General features: G+C 43.2%; 1 protein-coding gene across 1 annotated transcript in view; it reads left to right on the top strand.

Annotated features, from left to right (window-relative positions):
- atp8b3 (ATPase phospholipid transporting 8B3) overlaps nucleotides 1-19,518 on the top strand; it is a 36,004-nt gene that overhangs the window by 13,519 nt on the left and 2,967 nt on the right. Inside the window, exons 12-26 of the mRNA XM_056276878.1 lie at nucleotides 1,866-1,986; nucleotides 2,739-2,750; nucleotides 3,630-3,795; nucleotides 4,072-4,251; nucleotides 4,469-4,581; nucleotides 5,413-5,580; nucleotides 6,881-6,992; nucleotides 7,073-7,155; nucleotides 7,728-7,914; nucleotides 8,063-8,286; nucleotides 8,401-8,484; nucleotides 8,786-9,010; nucleotides 10,573-10,711; nucleotides 11,031-11,161; nucleotides 15,178-15,339. Coding sequence (XP_056132853.1) covers nucleotides 1,866-1,986; nucleotides 2,739-2,750; nucleotides 3,630-3,795; nucleotides 4,072-4,251; nucleotides 4,469-4,581; nucleotides 5,413-5,580; nucleotides 6,881-6,992; nucleotides 7,073-7,155; nucleotides 7,728-7,914; nucleotides 8,063-8,286; nucleotides 8,401-8,484; nucleotides 8,786-9,010; nucleotides 10,573-10,711; nucleotides 11,031-11,161; nucleotides 15,178-15,339 — 2,107 coding nt within the window. The remainder of the gene's footprint in view (nucleotides 1-1,865; nucleotides 1,987-2,738; nucleotides 2,751-3,629; nucleotides 3,796-4,071; nucleotides 4,252-4,468; nucleotides 4,582-5,412; nucleotides 5,581-6,880; nucleotides 6,993-7,072; nucleotides 7,156-7,727; nucleotides 7,915-8,062; nucleotides 8,287-8,400; nucleotides 8,485-8,785; nucleotides 9,011-10,572; nucleotides 10,712-11,030; nucleotides 11,162-15,177; nucleotides 15,340-19,518) is intronic.

The raw sequence follows: 19,518 nt of genomic DNA, 5'->3' as shown, positions 1-19,518 counted from the left end.
CACACACACACACATATATATATATATATATATATATATATATATATAGCGTTTTGTTTTGTATTTTGTTGGAAACCTTCAATGGTGTTGATAAAAGTGCTCAACAAATGAGGAGCGAAATATCAATATAGATGTATATTACATCTATATCACATAATATATATATGTATGTGTGTGTGTATATGTGTGTATATATATATATATATTAAGATAGATGTCAGAAAAAATAATTTATAGCAGCGCAAGCCTATTTCGTGCATCATGCACTCATCAGCTGTCAAGTTGGCTAAATTATTAAAAGTTTTTTCCTATATCTATCTTAATCTGCTCCTCATTTGTTGAGTATTGAGTACTTTCATCAATGCCATTGACAGTTTCTGAAAGAAAGAAAAAAACGCTATATATACGTGTGTGTGTATATATATATATATATATATATCAACACGGATACATTGCAGTACAGGCCTGTTTCATGCGTCTCGCACTCATCAGCTGCTAATGTGTTTTCATCAGCTGCTAATGTGTTTTCGTAATGTGTTTTCTATGTGAATATATATATATATATATTCCACTCATTAGTTGAGCACTTATAACAACACCATTGACGGTTTCGGAAAAAAATTATATATATAAAAAATGCAGTTAGTCAAGTAAATTTTCTGTGAGACAGTACAAGCCTGTTTCATGCTATAAGCCAGTGGTACTCACTAATTTTCTTAGGAGAGCCACTTATGAGCGAGACCATTCCTCAAAGAGCCACAGAGCTTGCCGATATAACTTGGGTGTTTTGTTTTTTTTATCATCACTCTCAAGATTTTTACCATCTTTGTGTATGTTTAAAAAAAATATCGTACCATGCTTTCCATCTTCACATCTCTTTTTATTCTCAATTAATAATTACATTGCATTATTAAAATATATAATACTTTTTTGTGAGTTTGTGAGGCTGGGAGTGGAACCCATCTTATGTATGCATGTACGTATACAATTATACATAAGCGTTATCAACATGAAAAAAATGTTTCGCCAATACAAAGCTACACACATAGGCTACACGTCTATCCATGATCCCACGCTGTTACGTAGCTTACGTTCTTTGACGTATCTTCAGTATGCTGCCATCTGCTGGATAATTCATTTCAATGTGCTAAAACGATACAAACGGAACCTATAGAAGTAAGTTATAGCTATATTCTTATTGTTATCAGTGGATCTATATGAGGCGTAAAACAAAGTCGCGTAAAGAGTAACACTGCAAGCAATCATCTGCTGTCAGTTGCTTATAGCATGAAACAGGCTTGTACTGTCTCATAGAAAATTTACTTGACTAACTGGATTATTTTGCTCCTTATTTGTTGTGCATGTTCCCTACCATTGAGTGTTTCTTTTAACAAAGTTATATATATATATATATATATATATATATATATATATATATATATATATATATATATATATATCTCAACACGGATACAGGAAAAAAAGTGTGTCTCGCACTCATCATCAGCAGTTGATGAGCGAGACGCACAAAACAGGCCTGTACTGCAATGCATTAAAACTTTTTTTCCTGTATTCATGTTGATGCTCTGCTCCTCATTAGTTGAGCACTTACAACACCATTGACGGTTTCGGAAAAAAAACGCTCATATAGATATATATATACACACACACGTACGTGTGTGTGTGTGTAAATGTGTGTTTGTGCATATTTGCATGGGTTTACTTATGGAAGGGACATGTTGGCATATTTGAACTTGTGTTACACATATGTAAACACACACACGTGTGTGTGTGTGTGTGTGTGTGTGTGTATGTTTGTTTGTGTGTTTCTGTTTGTTTGCTTGTATGTATGTATGTGTCCACAGGTTTGAGGTGCTCCATTTGCTCCACAGCCTGTTCATTGGCTGGGACATTGAAATGTATTGGGCGCAGACAGATAGCCCTGCCCAGGCCAGGAGTACTTCACTGAATGAGGAGCTGGGCCAAGTAGGACATCTGCTGAGTGACAAAACCGGGACTCTAACCCAGAACCGGCTTCTTTTTAGACAATGCTGCATTGCTGGGGAGATCTATGGTAATATGGACAAGCAAGGCAGTTATAAACTCCACACGTACATTGTTGTACCTTCTGTTATTGGGGCTGTCTTTTCAATCAGATTTTGTACGCCGTCGGAACAAAAGGTTCAGTAATGTCCCTTTTGTAATGACAATATGACTCATCAGGAATCCGCGATGTTGACCGTTGAGTTATGCAGACTTCTAATTGCTTTGCAAATATTAAAACGATTGGATGAATTCGACTGGCCAATTCAGAGGCAAAATTTGTCGTGAAAAATAAAATCAATCATAGTCAATAAAACAGAAATGATAAAATTGTTGAATATATTTTTATTTTGAATTAATTTTTGTATCTAACCAACAAATGGATGCAATGTGCTTAAGTAAGTGCATATATGAAGTATATCAATTAACAAAAGCATGGAAATTAATGAATATATCAGTTGAAAACTGGCATTCTCTGCATGACAACAGAAAACCGTCTATCTAACCAACGCCATCACTGACATTTAAGAAGTACGGCCTCCGTTCCCACCGTCCTGTATTGAACGTGAATTCTTAGTAAGGACCACAAAACAAGATGTTGTTGTTATTGTGGTTGTTTGGTCGAGGGGGCTCGTTTCAATGCTACCTGACCCAACCGGGATGCGTTTGTGTCCAGTCTTGTGTTCATGTTTCAGGTACGTGTGAGGGTATGTGAGCCTTCTCAATGGAGAACAAATCAACTCACTGACATGCCTCCTTAGATATTAACTCACACCCTCCTGCAGAGATGCATAACAATAATAACCGAGGCTGAAATTCCCATTCAGGACCTCTCATTGTAAGTCATACTAGCATGTAATGCAACACAGACAATGCGTCAATGATTTAAGGGAAGCCTGCCAAGAAAAATGAATGAGAGACATTTGTTCGTGGTATCTGGGTTTAGGTTGGCTTTAGTCAAGTTAAATGAGGCTTAGAGGTACATGTCACACTCACAGCACTTAGAGTACGTGGCTTTTAAATATTTAACACCATCCCAAACCAACGAAGTCAAAGTGTAACCAGAACCTTCTCTAAATCACACTGGCCATATGTCCTGTGTCTGAGCCACATCCGCCACCGTCACATATGCACTGACACTGCTCCATTCACATCACAACCTGAAATAAATCTGCCATTGTTTGTGCATATGTTTGAGTCTTTCTTTCTTTCTTTCTAATCCTCCTTTTTTTACTTCTCCCCATTTGTAATGCCTCATGTGCCTTTTTACAGGTGATGCTTCGGTCAGTGCTGAGGAAACACAGGTAACAACTCAAGACTGATATGCTGTACTGCGTACATATACTAATGGGATCCCCAGGATGAAATTAAATTAAACACACATTACATCCACAGTCCCGATTTCAATGAATTCTCATGGCAACCTTACCTCTCTACCTTTTCAGTCCACGAGCCTTTCGGGTCAATTTGACTGTCTTTCTGCCTATCTTTTTGACTTCCTTTCTCTGCACCACACAGTGACACTTAAGGATTGAAATGAAAAAAAATGCTGTCAGGCACCTATCATCTTTTCTGTGTGTTTCCAGCCTATGGACTTGAGCTGGAATCCGTTCGCCTCTGGTGGTCTGCCTCTGTCAGCTCCCATGCTGGTGGAGAGGCTCAGGGGTCAAAAGTGTCCAATCACCACACAGTTTTTTACTGCACTGGCTCTTTGTCACACCGTTATGGCAGAGTGGAAGGAAGGTGAGTGGTGTGTGTGTGTGTGTGTGGGCGGGCGCGTCTGCATGCGTGTGTGTGTGTGTGTGTGTGTGCGTGTGTGCACACGTGTGTATGTAAGCAAACCATACACGCACACATTGACGTGCATGCACACTCATGCATACACACATTGACTCACTTGTGTGAGTGCATGCAAGTGAGTCAATGTGTGTTAGCATAAGCCAACATATGTCCATGTTTGTATGGGCACCTCATGTCTACTGTACATGGTCTAGTTGTTTCTATTCTGTCTCCCGAAAGGATCTCCAGTCTATCAGGCTACGTCCCCAGATGAGGAGGCACTAGTCGGAGCAGCCAGAGAGTTAGGCTGGGTCTTTCTCTCCAGGACAAGAGACTCTGTGACGGTGTGTGAGCTGGGTGTCACGAGGCAGTACCAGCTGCTGGCACTGCTGGACTTCAGCAGCAACAGAAGGCGAATGTCCGTGTTGGGTGAGCAAGTCGCTTTTAGGCACAAGAATTCTGCAGCATCTCTTCTTTCTCTATTGTGTAGTGTCAGTTTTATCCATGACTGATTTGTTTCATGAGAGAGAATCTCATATGATCCTCTACCTCCCATTATGTACATCAGTCATCCTCTCTTCTTGGTAAATAATCCATGTGGTGACCTCTGTGCTGGAGTGACTGTCACCCTGTACTCTGTTTTTAGTGCGAGAACCGGAAGGAGGACTAAAGCTCTTCTGTAAAGGGGCTGACATCGTGGTCCTGGAGAGACTGCAAAGAAACTGCCCATATCAGGAGAGCACTGAAAGAGCCCTGGAGGTGAACTTTATAAGACGTTTCCATTCAATTATTACTACAGTACCCATATTGGGCTCATTGTAGGTATGAGGGTAGTATCAGCACCCATTGGTTTGCTTTTTTTTTTCTTTTATTGTAATACTAAGCAGTTGTGTATTTAATTTGTCTGTCAATTAATGGAATGATACAGCACCATCGGCTAGAGAGCCAGTACCAGATATATTTAGGAATGTCATCAGAAAATGCATCCCAGGAATGAACAAAAACTACATCTGGTCCAGTATGAGTATGACATGACATTATGGCCATAATGAAAAGATGCTGTAAAGGCGACCGAATGAATTCGCGACCCACCAAATTTGTCTCACTGAAGTTTGTGTCTCTGTGAAGATATTGAAGATATTGAATATACTGCCTGGAGCTGTGCCTGAGGAGGAAACACCGAGGGCGGTCTGACAGGATGTGGAAGCGGGGCAGGCTAGGCTAACTAGTAGCCCATGCAGACCAGTGGTTCTGACAGTCATGTTGGCTGGCCTTTGTTCCCTTGGACAGTGATTTTTTTTTTTTTACATAGTTTGGATATATGTGTTAGTTTGGATACGTGTGTTCTTGTAGTTTTTGGATGTGTTTTTGTCTTTGTGTTGCACTGCTGTGGGTTGGGGGAAACGGCATTTCGTTTCATTTCATGTACACAAGTGCATGAAGTTGAAATGACAAATAAAGTGTTCCTGATTCCTTGTATGTATATCACACATTTGGTCTCATGTTATTTCCTGAAGATAACAAGCTGCTTCAAAGATCACACAAAAAGGTGTTGCCTAACAAATAATGTGTTACTTTAACCTCCATTAGTGTTTTGCCCACGCCTGTCTGAGGACGCTGTGTGTGGCAGTTCGATCTGTTCCTGAGGCATCGTGGGAGCAGTGGAGCAAGACGCTCACTGTGTCTGTGACCATGAGGACCTATGACCGTGATAACCTGCTGGAGGAGCTGTACGACGACATGGAGAGGGATCTGCAGGTGAGCGCATCCTCATTACAATGTAACATGTTTATATAGGAGGACCAATATCGAAACACTAATATTGTCGAATGTCTTTCGTGACTTGAATCGTCATCCATTTTGTACTGTTTCATTCAACTAAAAAATAAATAAAGATATAAAAATGCAGGATTGAGTTTTTTAAATTCTTTTTTTTAAGTTCAGATTCTTTCAGCCTGTTTTCTCACACTCATGATGTCAGATGCAATCATTTGCATACAGCCAATCAAATCAAATCATCAAAATATGAACTCCGCCCACTTTTACTGCCAACCTGTGGTTGTACTTGTTACTCAAAGGTCAGCTTATCGTGTTACCTCCGGCTTGGTCAGGCGACCCTACAGACACAATTGGTTGTGTGCGGGTGGAAGGCCGGATGTCGGTATGTGTCCTGGTTGCTGCACTAGCGCCTCCTCTGGTCGGTCGGGGCACCTGTTCGGGGGGGGAGGGGGAACTAGGGAGGGAATGGCGTGATCCTCCCACGCGCTACATCCCCCTGGCGAAACTCCTCACTGTCAGGTGAAAAAGAAGCGGCTGGCGACTCTACATGGAAGACGCATGTGGTAGCCTGCAGCCCTCCCCGGATCGGCAGAGGGGGTGGAGCAGCAACGGGGACGGCTTGGAAGAGTGGGGTAATTGTCCGCATACAATTGGAGAGGAAAGGGGTGGGAAATCCCCCCCCCCTCCAAAAAAAAAGAAGGAAAAAAAAGGTCAGCTCATGAATATTAATGAGGATGAGACCATTACCTCACAGTTCTTGAGACAACTGAGTTACGGATAAAGGTATAAAAAACAAAATATCAAGCGTATAGAAATCAAAAATAACTTGCTGTTACTATTTTATTCTGCCATCTTCAAGGTTTAAAGACATGAAAGGTTAAATCTGAATTCTGATTTCAGTCCAGTTTTAAGGTTCATCCCACTCCGTGGACCTTTTAGTGATATGTTCACAACTGCTGGCATGCTTCTGTGTGTCTCTCAGTCTGACTTCTTTCATGTCATTGAAATATGTCTCAGTCATCATGTCATTTTCATGGTGTGATGACTGAGACATATGAACATATTGCACAAGCTTGAAGCGTCAAGTTGCAAATTCTAGCAAAACTTCAGTGTTGAATCTGTCCAATGACCCTTGCTGCACATTTCTGTCTCCCAATTATCCAATCTCAATCTATGTTACACAATCAAATAAAACAGACAGGGACTGGTCACTGGGTTGCAGAACCTTTAAGAGATTTTTTTTTTTTAACTGCAAAGAACTAATTTCATTTGTCCTTAGTTGCTGGGAGTGACAGCAATAGAGGATCGACTTCAGGAGGGTGTTCCAGAAACCATCTCTATGCTTCGACAGGCTGGACTTAAAATATGGGTGCTGACAGGAGACAAAAAAGGTATGGTGCGTGTAGATAAACAATCTTGTTTCTCCACATGTTGTGTGCTCTCTTTTCCACTCCTGCATTTTCTCCCAAAGAAACGGCAGTGAATATTGGATATTCGTGCAAACTACTGGATCCTGATACCAGATTACTGGAAGGGCAGGAGCTGAGGTTAGCAGTGATAAAAATACACATGTATGCTCACAAACACAAAATTACAGTCAAACACACACACACACACATTGATCGTTTGCCCCTGCAGGGATATACTCCAGTCCCCAGATCCAGGGGTCAGTTTCTCCAAAGCCAGACAGACAGAGCTGTGGTGTGTAGACAAGGAGACGGCTGGAGAAAAGACCTCTCTGGTTTTCACTGGACCTGAACTGGTAAAGATTGAACCATAAATAGCCCACCTGTGTTTCTCTCAAATTACTCAATTTCATCAAGTGTGATTTTGTGTGTTAATGACATAGAAAGGGAATGGGCAATGAAAAGACAATGCAATTCAGTTCGCAATGCAACATACTGACCTTCTGCATTACACCAAGGTTCATTTTTAAGTGTCAGAGTTACTCCTGGAAAGATTTCTTTGCAGACTGAAGACACTTTGAAAAAAAACATTTACACCATTTGACATCCAAACTGTCCACTGAAATCATCAAAAACCTAGACATGACGGCTGCTCCTCTAGCTTCAAAGGTACAACACATGCAGATTATAATCACCTGAATTCAGCTGGTTGTGTATCAGGCAGAGTTTGACCGGACACCAGAATGGGGGGCGAAGTTCATGGGCCTGACCAGACATTGTCAATCTGTGCTGTGTTGTCGGGTAACCCCTGGACAGAAGGCTGACATCGTCACACTGGTCAGGAAACACACCCGCTCAGTCACCATGGCCATTGGGGACGGCGCCAATGATGTTAACATGATTAAGAGTGAGTGTGATGGACAGACAAGGGTAACAGAGGGGAATGAAGCTAAACGACATGAATGGTGTATTCTTTTTATGATCAGAGATGTCGAGTGGCGATTGAATCAATCTTTGTATCCTGTATCCTTTCTTCTTTCTTTTCGCATTGCTAGCGGCTCACATAGGTGTGGGACTAGCAGGAGTTGAAGGAAGTCAGGCGGTGCAGAACGCTGACTTCTCATTGGCCCAGTTCAGATTTCTACAGCAGCTGCTATTTGTCCATGGGCGCTGGTCATACCGCCGCATAGCCATCTTCCTGCGTTATTTCCTTTACAAGACCTGCGGCTTTGCTCTCGTTCATATATGGTTTGGTTTCTTCAATGGGTTCAGTGCTCAGGTAGGTCCACACCGGTAAAGTTCAAATACTTGTATTTCCAATCACATCAGTTATATTTTGTTGAAGATTTAGTTAACATCAATATTTAGGCCTTGTTCTGTGCCTCTTCTGCAGAGTCTTTATGAGAACTGGTTTATCGCTCTTTATACCACCTTCTACACAGCTTTTCCAGTACAGTGCTTGGCCCTGTTTGAACAGGTGAGAGAGAGAGAGAGAGCTCAAGGCTGTTTGCAGAAAAACAGTCCAATTCAAATATACTGACCCTCTCCTCAAATATACTGACCCTCTCACCTTTTCTATTTCACCTCAACATTGATGATCACATATACTGATATGTAATGATCAATGATAAACTTAAAAAATAAACACAAAAAAAGTTTATTTCAGTGTTGGTAAAATATAAAACATATCTCTGGAATATAAATCCATCTATTATAACAGCAGTATTAACCACTCACAAACTGTGGTCTATATCTCTATTGCTCTCTCTCTGTCTTAGGACGTGAGTTCAGAGAGCAGCCTGAAATGGCCAGGCTTATACAAGGTTGGACAACATGAGGAGCTCCTCAACCCCCGGGTGTTGTCTGCAACGTTCCTGTATATCGTCTACACGTCTCTTGTTCTCTTCTTCATTCCCTACGGTGTCTTCTACAACTCAGCACTTGACTACCAGACGATGGCCGTCACCGTTGCCACCGCAGCCATGCTCTGTGCCAACCTTGAGGTCGGTCAACATTTTCAAGGGATGAGTGAGAGTTGGAGCAATATAAGCCTGTGCAGAATTTTGGGGGAGATTGTCTTGCATATGATGTGCGATAGTCAGACTTCATTATGCACATCTGCATAAAACCTAGATATGTGTCCGGGTAGAGTAGCGGTCTATTCTGTTGCCTACCAACACGGGGATCACCGGATCGAATCCCCGTGTTACCTCCAGCTTGGTCGGAAGTCTCTATAGACACAATTGGCCATGTCTGCGGCTGGGAAGCCGGATGTGAATGTGTCCTGGTCCGCTGCACTAGCGCCTCCTCTGATCGGTCAAGGCGCCTGTTCAGGGGGGAGGGGGAACTGGGGGGAATAGCGTGATCCTCCCACATGCTACATGCCCCTGGCGAAACTCCTCATTGTCAGGTGAAAAGAAGCGGCTGGCAATTTCACATGTATTGGAGGAGGCATGAGGTAGTCTGCAGCCCTCTCTGGATTGGCAGAAGGGGTGGAGCAGCGACCGGGACAGCTCGGAAGAGTGGGGTAACTGGCCGGATACAATTGTGGAGAAAAAGCCCCCCCCCCAAAAAAAAAACCCAAAACGTAGATATGTAAGAAATGTAATAGCACAATTTCATTTACACTGCATCTTAAAATCAAGCATGTGGGAGCAGCACATAATTTGTTCAGGGTTCATATCCTATCCTATTCATTTCTAGGTGGGTAATCCTGGTTTTGTCCAAGCGGCCAATGAAAGGTTTCTTCTATCAGGATGCCAGATATAACGAGAGGGCCACTGTGGCTTGTTAGGCAAGCTTCTTTTTCCCCTAACCACCTGAGTAGCCACCCTTGTTTTACATCAACTCTTACAATTACAGGGCGTCCGGGTAGCGTCTCTTCCATTGCCTACCAACACAGGGATCTCCAGTTCAAATTTCCGTGTTACCTCCGGCTTGGTCAGGCGTCCCCACGGACACAATTGGCCCGTGTCTGCAGGTGGGAAGCCGGATGTGGTATGTGTCCTGTTCGCTGCACTAGCAATTCCTCTGGTCGGTTGGGGCGCCTATTCGGGGGGAGGGGGAACGGGGGGGGGGAGTAGCGGGATCCTCCCACGCGCTATGTCCCCCTGGCAAAACTCCTCACTGTCAGGTGAAGAGAAGCGGCTGGCGACTCCACAATTATCAGAGGAGACATGTGGTAGTCTGCAGCCCTCCCCAGATCAGCAGAGGGGGTGGATCAGCAACCGGGATGGCTTGGAAGATTTGGGTAATTGGCCAGATGCAACTGGGGAGAAAAAGGGGAAAAATCCAAAAATAAAAAAACCTCTTATAATTACAATTTACTGTATGAAATTATCCAAAGGGAAACCTCTATTACTTTCTAAAGGAAAATTTTTCTCATTCTTCATTGGTTCCACTTTAACTGGGTGTTTATTTATATTTTGTGTTAAAATTCATTGACATGCAGTAATGAGACTCTTATTACTATTGTATCACTGTAAATGCCTGTCAAGACCACTGACAGAGTAAACTACATCTGCCATTACTGCCTGGTCGTTGTGTTTGTGTTACTTTCTGGCAGATAATCCTGATAACCAGATACTGGACTAAGCTCAGTATAGCAGCCGTGTGTGTCAGTGTGGTGTTGTTCTTCATCTGCACCAGGATCACGCACATCCCTCTACTGTTCCAGATGTCACCGACAGACTATCGCTTTCCTGGTAAACTTTTGCTAAACTCACAGCATGCTCTTCTCTGTGACTTGAATTGATATTGAGCTCCCACCTCCTGTCTGCCATCAATTCTGCAGATGCCCTTTTGTGTGTCCTCGAGTAAGCGCTGGATTTAATTCATCTGGGGTAAAAAAAAAAAAAAAAGAAAAGAAGAAGAAGGCTTGAGTGAAAGCAACCTATTATGTGGAAAAAAACAAAATATAGACACAGTCAAACACATGAATTAGAAATGCCCAGTTCTTATATTTTTAATGATCTTATTTAAAGTGGAATAATTTATCTGCCTTTGTTGTGTGCTTTTGAACAGGCGTGTCAGACAAGGCCTTCATCGATCCAGTTGTGTGGCTCACAGCCCTGCTAACAGCCTGGACAGCAGCACTGCCTTCAGTGACCATATTCACCCTCAACATCATTCTCACGAATGCCAACAAACACAGAGTAAGATGTCCACATTTTAATCGTGTGTATTTGTGTGTGTGTGTGTGTGTGTGTGTGTGAGAGAGAGAGAGAGAGAGAGAGAGAGAGAGAGAGAGAGAGAGAGAGAGAGAGAGAGAGAGAGAGGGAGAGAGAGAGAAATAGGTGTACCAAAAGTCAGTCAGACAAGTTAAAGTGTAGAAAAGGGAAATTAGACGACGAAGTGAAGGATGATTGAATTCTTAAATTCATTTTACCTGCCTTTTAGAATCAGAATCAGAAACACTGTCATTTCATTTCATGCACTTGCGCACATGAAATGTAATGAAACATCGTTTCCCCCAGCCCACAGCAGTGCAACACGAAAACTACAATAACACATATGTCCCAACTAACATACGTATATCTAAACTAAAAAAAAAAAAATCACTGTCCAGGTGAACGAACACCAGCCAGGATGACTGTCGGAACTGCTGGTCTGCATGGGCTAGCTGTTAGCTTAGCCTGCCCTACTTCCGCGTCCTGTCAGACCGCCCTCAGTGTATCCTCTTCGGGTGCAGCTCCAGTTAGGGCTGTGGTCCTTGGGCCCACAGGATGCAGCAGACCAAGCTCCCTCAGCCGATTTAACGCTAACTCTCCCAGCCAGACACCTTCAACACACCTCCCCGCACTCCACATGACGACAGTAAAAACACAGTCAAGGCTAGGCTAGGCCGCCACCAGACCACCCTCGGTGTTATCAGAACTGCCGGTCTGCATGGGCTAGCAGTTAGCTTAGCCTGTCCCGCTTCTGCATCTTGTCAGACCGCCCTCAGTGTTTCCTCTTCGGGCACAGCTCCAGGCAGGGCCGTGGTGCCTGGGCCCACAGGACACAGCAGACCAAGCTATCCCAGCCATCAAACGAAGACAAACTTAGACACAGAAGTGGACAAAGACACTGCATGGACGGTACTGGGTGAGGCCGCTGCAAACGTGAATTTGCGCTGCCATCTTCCCACACCGGAAGTGGAAATATATATACACACACATACAGTGCATCCAGAAAGTATTCACACCCCTTCATTTTCCCCACGTTTTGTTATGTTACAGCCTTATTCCAAAATGGATTAAATTCCTTTTTTTTTCTCATCAATCTACATACAATACCCCATAATGACAAAGCGAAAAATAATACATTTTTGCAAATTTATTAAAAATAAAAAACTTAAATATTGCATGTACACAAGTATTCACACCCTTTACTCAGTACTTGGTTGAGGCACCCTTGGCAGTGATTACAGCCTTAAGACTTCTTAGGTATGAAGCTACAAGCTTGGCACACTTGTATTTGGGGTATTTCTCCCATTCTTCTCTGCAGATCCTCTTGAGCTCTGTAAGGTTAGATGGGGAGCATCGCTGCACAGCTATTTTCAGGTCTTTCCAGAGATGTGCAATGGGGTTCAAGTCTGGGCTCTGGCTGGGCCACTCAAGGACATTCACAGACTTGTCCCGAAGCCACTCCTTCGTTGTCTTGGCTGTGTGCTTAGGGTCGTTGTCGTGTTGAAAGGTAAACCTTCGCCCCAGTCTGAGGTCCTGAGCACTCTGGAGCAGGTTTTCATCAAGAATCTCTCTGTACTTTGCTCCATTCATCTTTCCCTCGATCCTGACTAGTCTCCCAGTTCCTGCCGCTGAAAAACATTCCTAAAGCATGATGCTGCCACCACCATGCTTCACTGTAGGGATGGTATTAGCAAGGTGATGAGAGGTACCTGGTTTCCTCCAGACGTGATGCTTGGCATTCAGGCCAAAGAGTTCAATCTTGGTTTCATCAGACCAGAGAATCTTGTTTCTCATGGTCTGAGAGTCCTTTAGGTGCTTTCTGGCAAACTCCAAGCGGGCTGTCATGTGCCTTTTACTGAGCAGAGGCTTCCATCTGGCCACTCTACCATAAAGGCCTGATTGGTGGAGTGCTGCAGAGATGGTTGTCCTTCTGGAAGGTTCTTCCATCTCCACAGAGGAACGCTGGAGCTCTGTCAGAGTGACCATCGGGTTCTTGGTCACCTCCCTGACCAAGGCCCTTCTCCCCCGATTGCTCAGTTTGGCTGGGCGGCCAGCTCTAGGAAGAGTCCTGGTGGATCCAAACTTCTTTCATTTACAAGTGATGGAGACTACTGTGCTCTTCGGGACCTTCAAAGCTGTAGAAATTTTTTTGTACCCTTCCCTAGATCTGTACCTTGATACAATCCTGTCTCGGAGGTCCACAGACAATTCCTTTGACTTCATGGCTTGGTTTCTGCTCTGACATGCACTGTCAACAGTAGGACCTTATATAGACAGGTGTGTGCCTTTCCAAATCATGTCCAATCAATTGAATTTACTACAGGCGGACTCCAGTCAAGATGTAGAAACATCTCAAGGATGATCAGTGGAAACAGGATGAACTTGAGCAATATTCCAGTTTTTTATTTTTAATAAATTTGCAAAGATTTCTACAAAACCTTTTTCACTTTGTCATTATGGGGTATTGTGTGTAGATTGACGAGAAAAAAAAGGAATTTAATCCATTTTGGAATAAGGTTGTAACATAACAAAATGTGGGGAAAGTGAAGGGGTGTGAATACTTTCCGGATGCACTGTATATATACATATATATACATATATATAGCGTTTTTTTTCCGAAACCATCAATGGTGTTAGAAGTGCTCAACTAATGAAGAGTGGAATATCAACACAGATACAGGAAAAAACCTCTTTGCAATGTATTAAAACTTTTTTTTCCTGCATCTGTGTTGATATATATATATATATATATGTGTTATTTGCTGGCAGTCAGTACCCACCACACTGCCAGCAAATCAGCAAACATAGCAGAAGATGAAATGTCACCTGGTACAACCCACCCTACAGTGACACCGTGGCTACAAACATCAGTATGCACTTTTTTTAACTTATGGATAAGTGCGTCACCCCTGTCCACCAACTGAGGAAGATATTCAGTAAGAACACCATCAAAATTAGTTAGAGCTACTACATGCTTAACATTCAACAAATAATATTGTCCCACAACACAAGAATCATGAACAAATCGATGACACTTTCATCACAAACGGACACCCCCAACTGCAACTGCCTTGTGAACGACTCATGCCCCCTCGAAAGAAAATGCCAGACGAAAGGAGTTATCTACAAGCTACGGTGACGAGCGATGACAACGGCAAAATAGAGACATATGTCGGTCTAACAGAGGGAACATTCAAAAAGAGGTGTAATGCACACTGTAGCTTTAGAAACAACCGTTTAAAGAATGTAAGATCTTTAAGCTATTATACTTGGTCATTGGCAGACAGAAACATTCATTATTCAGCCACGTGGAAAATCCTCTCAAAGAACAGGGCACATTCAGCCAGTAGTAAAATGTGCAATATATGTCTAACTGAAAAATACTTTATCATTTGCAAACCAGAAATGTCCACACTGAATAACAGGAATGAACTCGCCAGCAGTAAGCACCTATTTTGTAATTATAAATAAATCATGACAATACCCCCCCCCCCCCCCATTGGACCTTTAGCGATCACGTATTTTTGAATGTCGCACCTCTCCCTTCCCCATTGGACATTGTGCACGTGATGTGCATGATGAGGCAGTAAATGGTATGTTCTTTCCCGAGTAGCTTTATTGACAGCTGATGATTGCTTATGGCATGAAACAGGCGTGTACTGTCTCATAAAGAATTTACTTGACTCACTGGATTATATATATATATATATGATCACAGCATACACGTTAACCACCTTTTCAAGTCGCCAAATCTCAAGATCTGTGACCTTTAATCAAGTCACACATCCTAGTGAGTGGTGGCAAGCTTGAAAAAAAGGCCCTGGGTCTTTTTGGAAATGAACTCCACAAATGAACACTTTTATCAAAATATGATTCATTTTTTTTATTTATAATGGCCTTAAGCCGATTACTGACGGGAGGTCATAGTTTACCTGCCATCATATTTAAGACAGCTTGAAGGAGATGCTGACCGACCTCATTCTCCTCTGGATACCACGCAGGTCCACAGCACCAGCCGCCAGCCAATGGAGCTGAGGTCAAAGTTCATAAGAGGCAGTTCCCTCCACCACTCCTCTTACACCCTATCTCAGAGACGTGAAATCGGACAGCCCATCATGTCTGGGACCAGCATCCGCCACACTGTGCCATTTGTGGCTGAGAGGGTAAATAGGAATAAGGGCCCAATTGACCCAGCTAGCTATGAGAAGCCGAGTGGCACATCAGAAGAAATGTAATGATGACTGACCGTTTGTTTCATATAGGATAGTGTACAGATTTGTATATTCTTACTTGATATGCTGTAATACAGGACAAATTATTTGTATAGTTACAACTCAAATTTTACAGTTCTCAGTGGCTCTACTTTGTTTTGTTTTTTTCTCAATCTTTTATACAGTTATGCTTCCGAAATAAAAGGTAAAACATGTATATTAAGATATGTGACCCTTGTCTCATTATTGTTGTATTTCTAAATGGGCTGTTCACTGTCACACAGTACATGTCTGGTCTTTGTGGCCGTGCTGTGAGAGTAAGGATCTTTCCACCAGCCAGGGCTCAAGCCAGGCTTTTCTTGGAAGGTCAAAGAAAACACAGTCGACTGACGGCACAGAGTTGTTTTACAATTGTTTTTATTTGTTAATTTATTTCAAAACACGCAATTTACCCATATTATCCTTTTAAGTTTTTTTTTTCTGTTACAGTTATTACTCAGATTTTTTTTCCTTCTCAAAAGTCTCAACTAGAGCGAAACTAAAAGTCTTCCACAGGCTCTCCGCCTTCTGCAGTGGGAGGAGGAAAAAGAGGCTCTCTGACCAGACGCTGTGTGGGGTCATCCCTCACAAACTACAGGATGTGTGTGTGTGTGTTCATGTCACTAATTGGTGTATGTGTGTGTGTTGTGTACTAAGTGCAACAGGTGGAATGTCTGCATGGTCGGAAAATCGCAGGACCCGTAGAGCAGCCCGAAGAGCTGACCATTGTCTTCTAGGTTCGGTAGCCAGATTGTCATACCTCTGATTTCATCTTTGGTTTCAGCAAACACTCTCAAAAGGCAAACTCAACCTCTTCAGCATGTGCCTGTGTCTCTCTGTCTGTCTGTGTGTCTATCCATGTATCTGTCTGTCTGTGTGCAATATAAGCCACCATCTCCAGACAACTTTGTAAACTTAGTGTACAATGTCAGTGTCTTTGCATTGATTGTGGCCCTTCCTTGGCACTGAGGACAAAGACAAACAAACATTATACCTTAATGGAGTCACAAGCGGGGAGGATTAGCATGCAAGCATTAACATGGACTCCATTTGGATGTCAGTGGCAGTTTGGGGCATTTATGTAAAGCTAATGTGACATCAGCAGTCTGGTCTGGCCTGGTGAAACTTGGGGCATTGTAGTGCCCCCCCCCCCCCATGACTCTATACTGAACCCTGAATAACCGGGACTGCTCCACCTGCTAGGGGCTTGGGGAGGGGGGTTGGGATAGAGGGATATAGGGGAAATGAGGGTTTGGGGTCATGGATATCAAACTAGGAGTATGTAGAGGTTTTTAGGGAGAGGGATTTGAGGGGTGTACACCCTGACCCAGCAGCAACGATTAGGATTGGGGGGGTCAGGTGTTTGCATAGTTTTCTGTGCAAAAGCCACCAACCGGAGCCACTTGTATTCCCTGCGGTTGGTTACATCATTATTAAATCAGCAGGACGTAGAGGTGGGTGATTTGTAATGTGGTCCTTCTATTGTACGACTTTTTCATATCCCTGCAATTGCGCTGCATTGTGGGTGTTGTGTCCTGTTGTAACTCCACTAGGCAGTTGGCATGCAGGAATCTGGCTAAAACAGAGCAGGTGAGGAGGGACTTCTTCAGCTGAGAATTTAGCATCTAACTGATCCGAGTTTTCTTCGAGGGCGTATTGTTAGTGGCAGGGGGCGCAAGAGTAGGACGGTGTCGAGATACGTTAAAACCCGCCGAACCACAACAGACGCAGTTGCGGCGTAACGTGGCGAGACTAAGTCAGACTGTGATGTCCTGATTGAAGGCATCCTATGGGATGGGGGGGATGGGGGGGGGACGGGTGGGCGAGGTGACGGTAGTAGTGGGGCAGTTGTTTGGCAGTCAGCACTACAGCTCGACATGACTCAGAGAACCTCTTTTTCCAGCAGATTTTTTTTTGCTCTACTTCCATCTTCCTCCTCTTCCTCCCCACTGGCCTGTCCTCTCTCTCTACCTTTTTTCTGGTTTTGAAACTGATTGTCTTCTACCATCACAAAGACACTTGGTTCTGATTGATTAACAGGTAACAGAAGAGGGAGAGCACAGTGTGACTGGGGATGTCTACATCAGTCCCATTGGCAACCTTCTATCCGGCAGGGAAATGACACATACTTTATGCTGTTTGACAGTAGATGCTGAGAACATTTCTGGTTGGAGGGGTCAGTTGCCAAATAGTACTACTGTGGTCGGTCGGTTGGTTTGTTACATAAGAAACGGGTTCAACGCTTTTGCATGACAAATATTGCAACCCAAAGCCAGGGAATAACAGAAATGAAAGACCCACGTTGTTTTCCACATATAGATACAAATGAACACACAAACACAGACTGGAGAAGAAGCATGTTGACAGACGTGGTGTACCAGGGCCGCTCTCGGGCCTGTGTGCGTCCCTCTGATTAACTCCAAGTGAACAACCTGTCCTTGGCAAAGCAAGACACACGCTTCAGGACCCAAGCCAGGGACCCGAACTGAGGAATGAAGATTGAACGCTGTTGATGGGAGGAGAGGAGTTTGACCTCCCCCAGTACACACTGCGCCCTACTGTCTGGATTTATATACATCAAAAAAACATGGGGGGGGGGGGGTTGCAACAGCACATGCACACAACCAGTGAATCCAACAGTGACAGAGATTCAAAAAACAAGGACCCCTCCAACGCCTAAAACCCCAAATCCTCCCACCCCCCCCTTTTTTTTCGATAACCAAAATATCCCCCGCCCCTCCTCCACCCACACCCATTTTTTCTTCTCTTCTTCCACCTTCTTCTCTAGCCCCCCCCCATCCTAAAAAAAAAGCACAGGTCATTCCTGTTGGTTTCTATACAGTTATACAATATCCATGCAGAAAAGGAAAGAAAAAAAAAGATGCGCCTCCTTTTCAACAGGTGGCGCTGGCGCTTTTTAATAGTCTAAGAACTTCAGGAGCACTTGAACACACCCGGGAACCTTCGAAAGTAACTGTGAAATTGTTTTTGTTTTTTTGTTTTTGGTTTTTTTGTTTGTTTTTGGGGGTTTTTTTTGTGTGGTTTTTTTGTAGAGAAAAGACAACTTAAAAACAGAAGAAAAGCGAAAATGAGTAAAAAGGTTATTCCTCCTTTGGTTCACATTGTTGTTTTTTCCTTTCTTTTCTATTTGGGGTTGAGATTTCCGTCCGAATCTGTGTACTTGTTTGTGGATGTACCTGCCTTTGAGAGAGAGAGAGAAAGAGAGAGAGAGAGCTACGAACTCAACATGTTCACTGAGCTAGCTCTCTCCTCCGGCCTCTTCTTCTCGTCTATCTCCTCTTTTCTCACGTTACCCTTCCACGGAAACATTCACCATGTCTTCCCTTTATGAAAACAGTGAAGTACATGCCGTAGCAAAACAAACGACAGAACGTACAAGGGAAGAAAAAAAAAGAGAGCAAACAAATAAAAAGAATTTAACAGTATATAAAGCTTCAAGTCACAAGTTCCAAAACTAACTATCATAGTATCGTAGTTTCATAATCATCGTTATCATTAGCAGTATTATTTTCAGTTAAATTACATAAACTTTACACGAAAGGTATTTGAGGTATTTCAGAATTAATTGTCAACACACGCCTACCGAGTCTTGGCACTAGCCAGGGGGAGAGGTCGACTGGACAGAGGAGGTGTGGAGGGGAGGGAGGAGAGAATTTGTGTCTGAAACCATCAGTGAGTCTTCCACACTATATACTAGTGCAGCCTCTGTGCTTGCACGTTGTGGAGAGAGTAAGAGAGAGAGAGAGAGAGAGAGAGATTTAGTGGTAATGTTTTACAACTACAATCCTGCGGGCGCTTGGAGCCTCTGCCATTTTACCCCGTCTCTCTCTGTTACACAAAAATATCTCTGATGTGACAGAGGTAAAGTGGCTGAGAGCGCCAACGCGCCGGCCAGGCAGAGGGAAACCAAAGGCTGCATGGGTGCCACGACACAGCAACGAAGACACTGACAGATTAAGGAGTAACATATCATTTTGTTTCAAATAAATAGTGTATAGAAAATGTTTTATAGACTTTCTACATGATAAAGTGCTTGTATTCTAGTGAATCAAGATGGAAAGTCAATATGGG

This window comes from Lampris incognitus, chromosome 3, assembly GCF_029633865.1.
Source record: "Lampris incognitus isolate fLamInc1 chromosome 3, fLamInc1.hap2, whole genome shotgun sequence".
Classification (NCBI taxonomy): Eukaryota; Metazoa; Chordata; class Actinopteri; order Lampriformes; family Lampridae; genus Lampris; species Lampris incognitus.
This window is presented reverse-complemented; position numbering and strand designations above follow the sequence as displayed.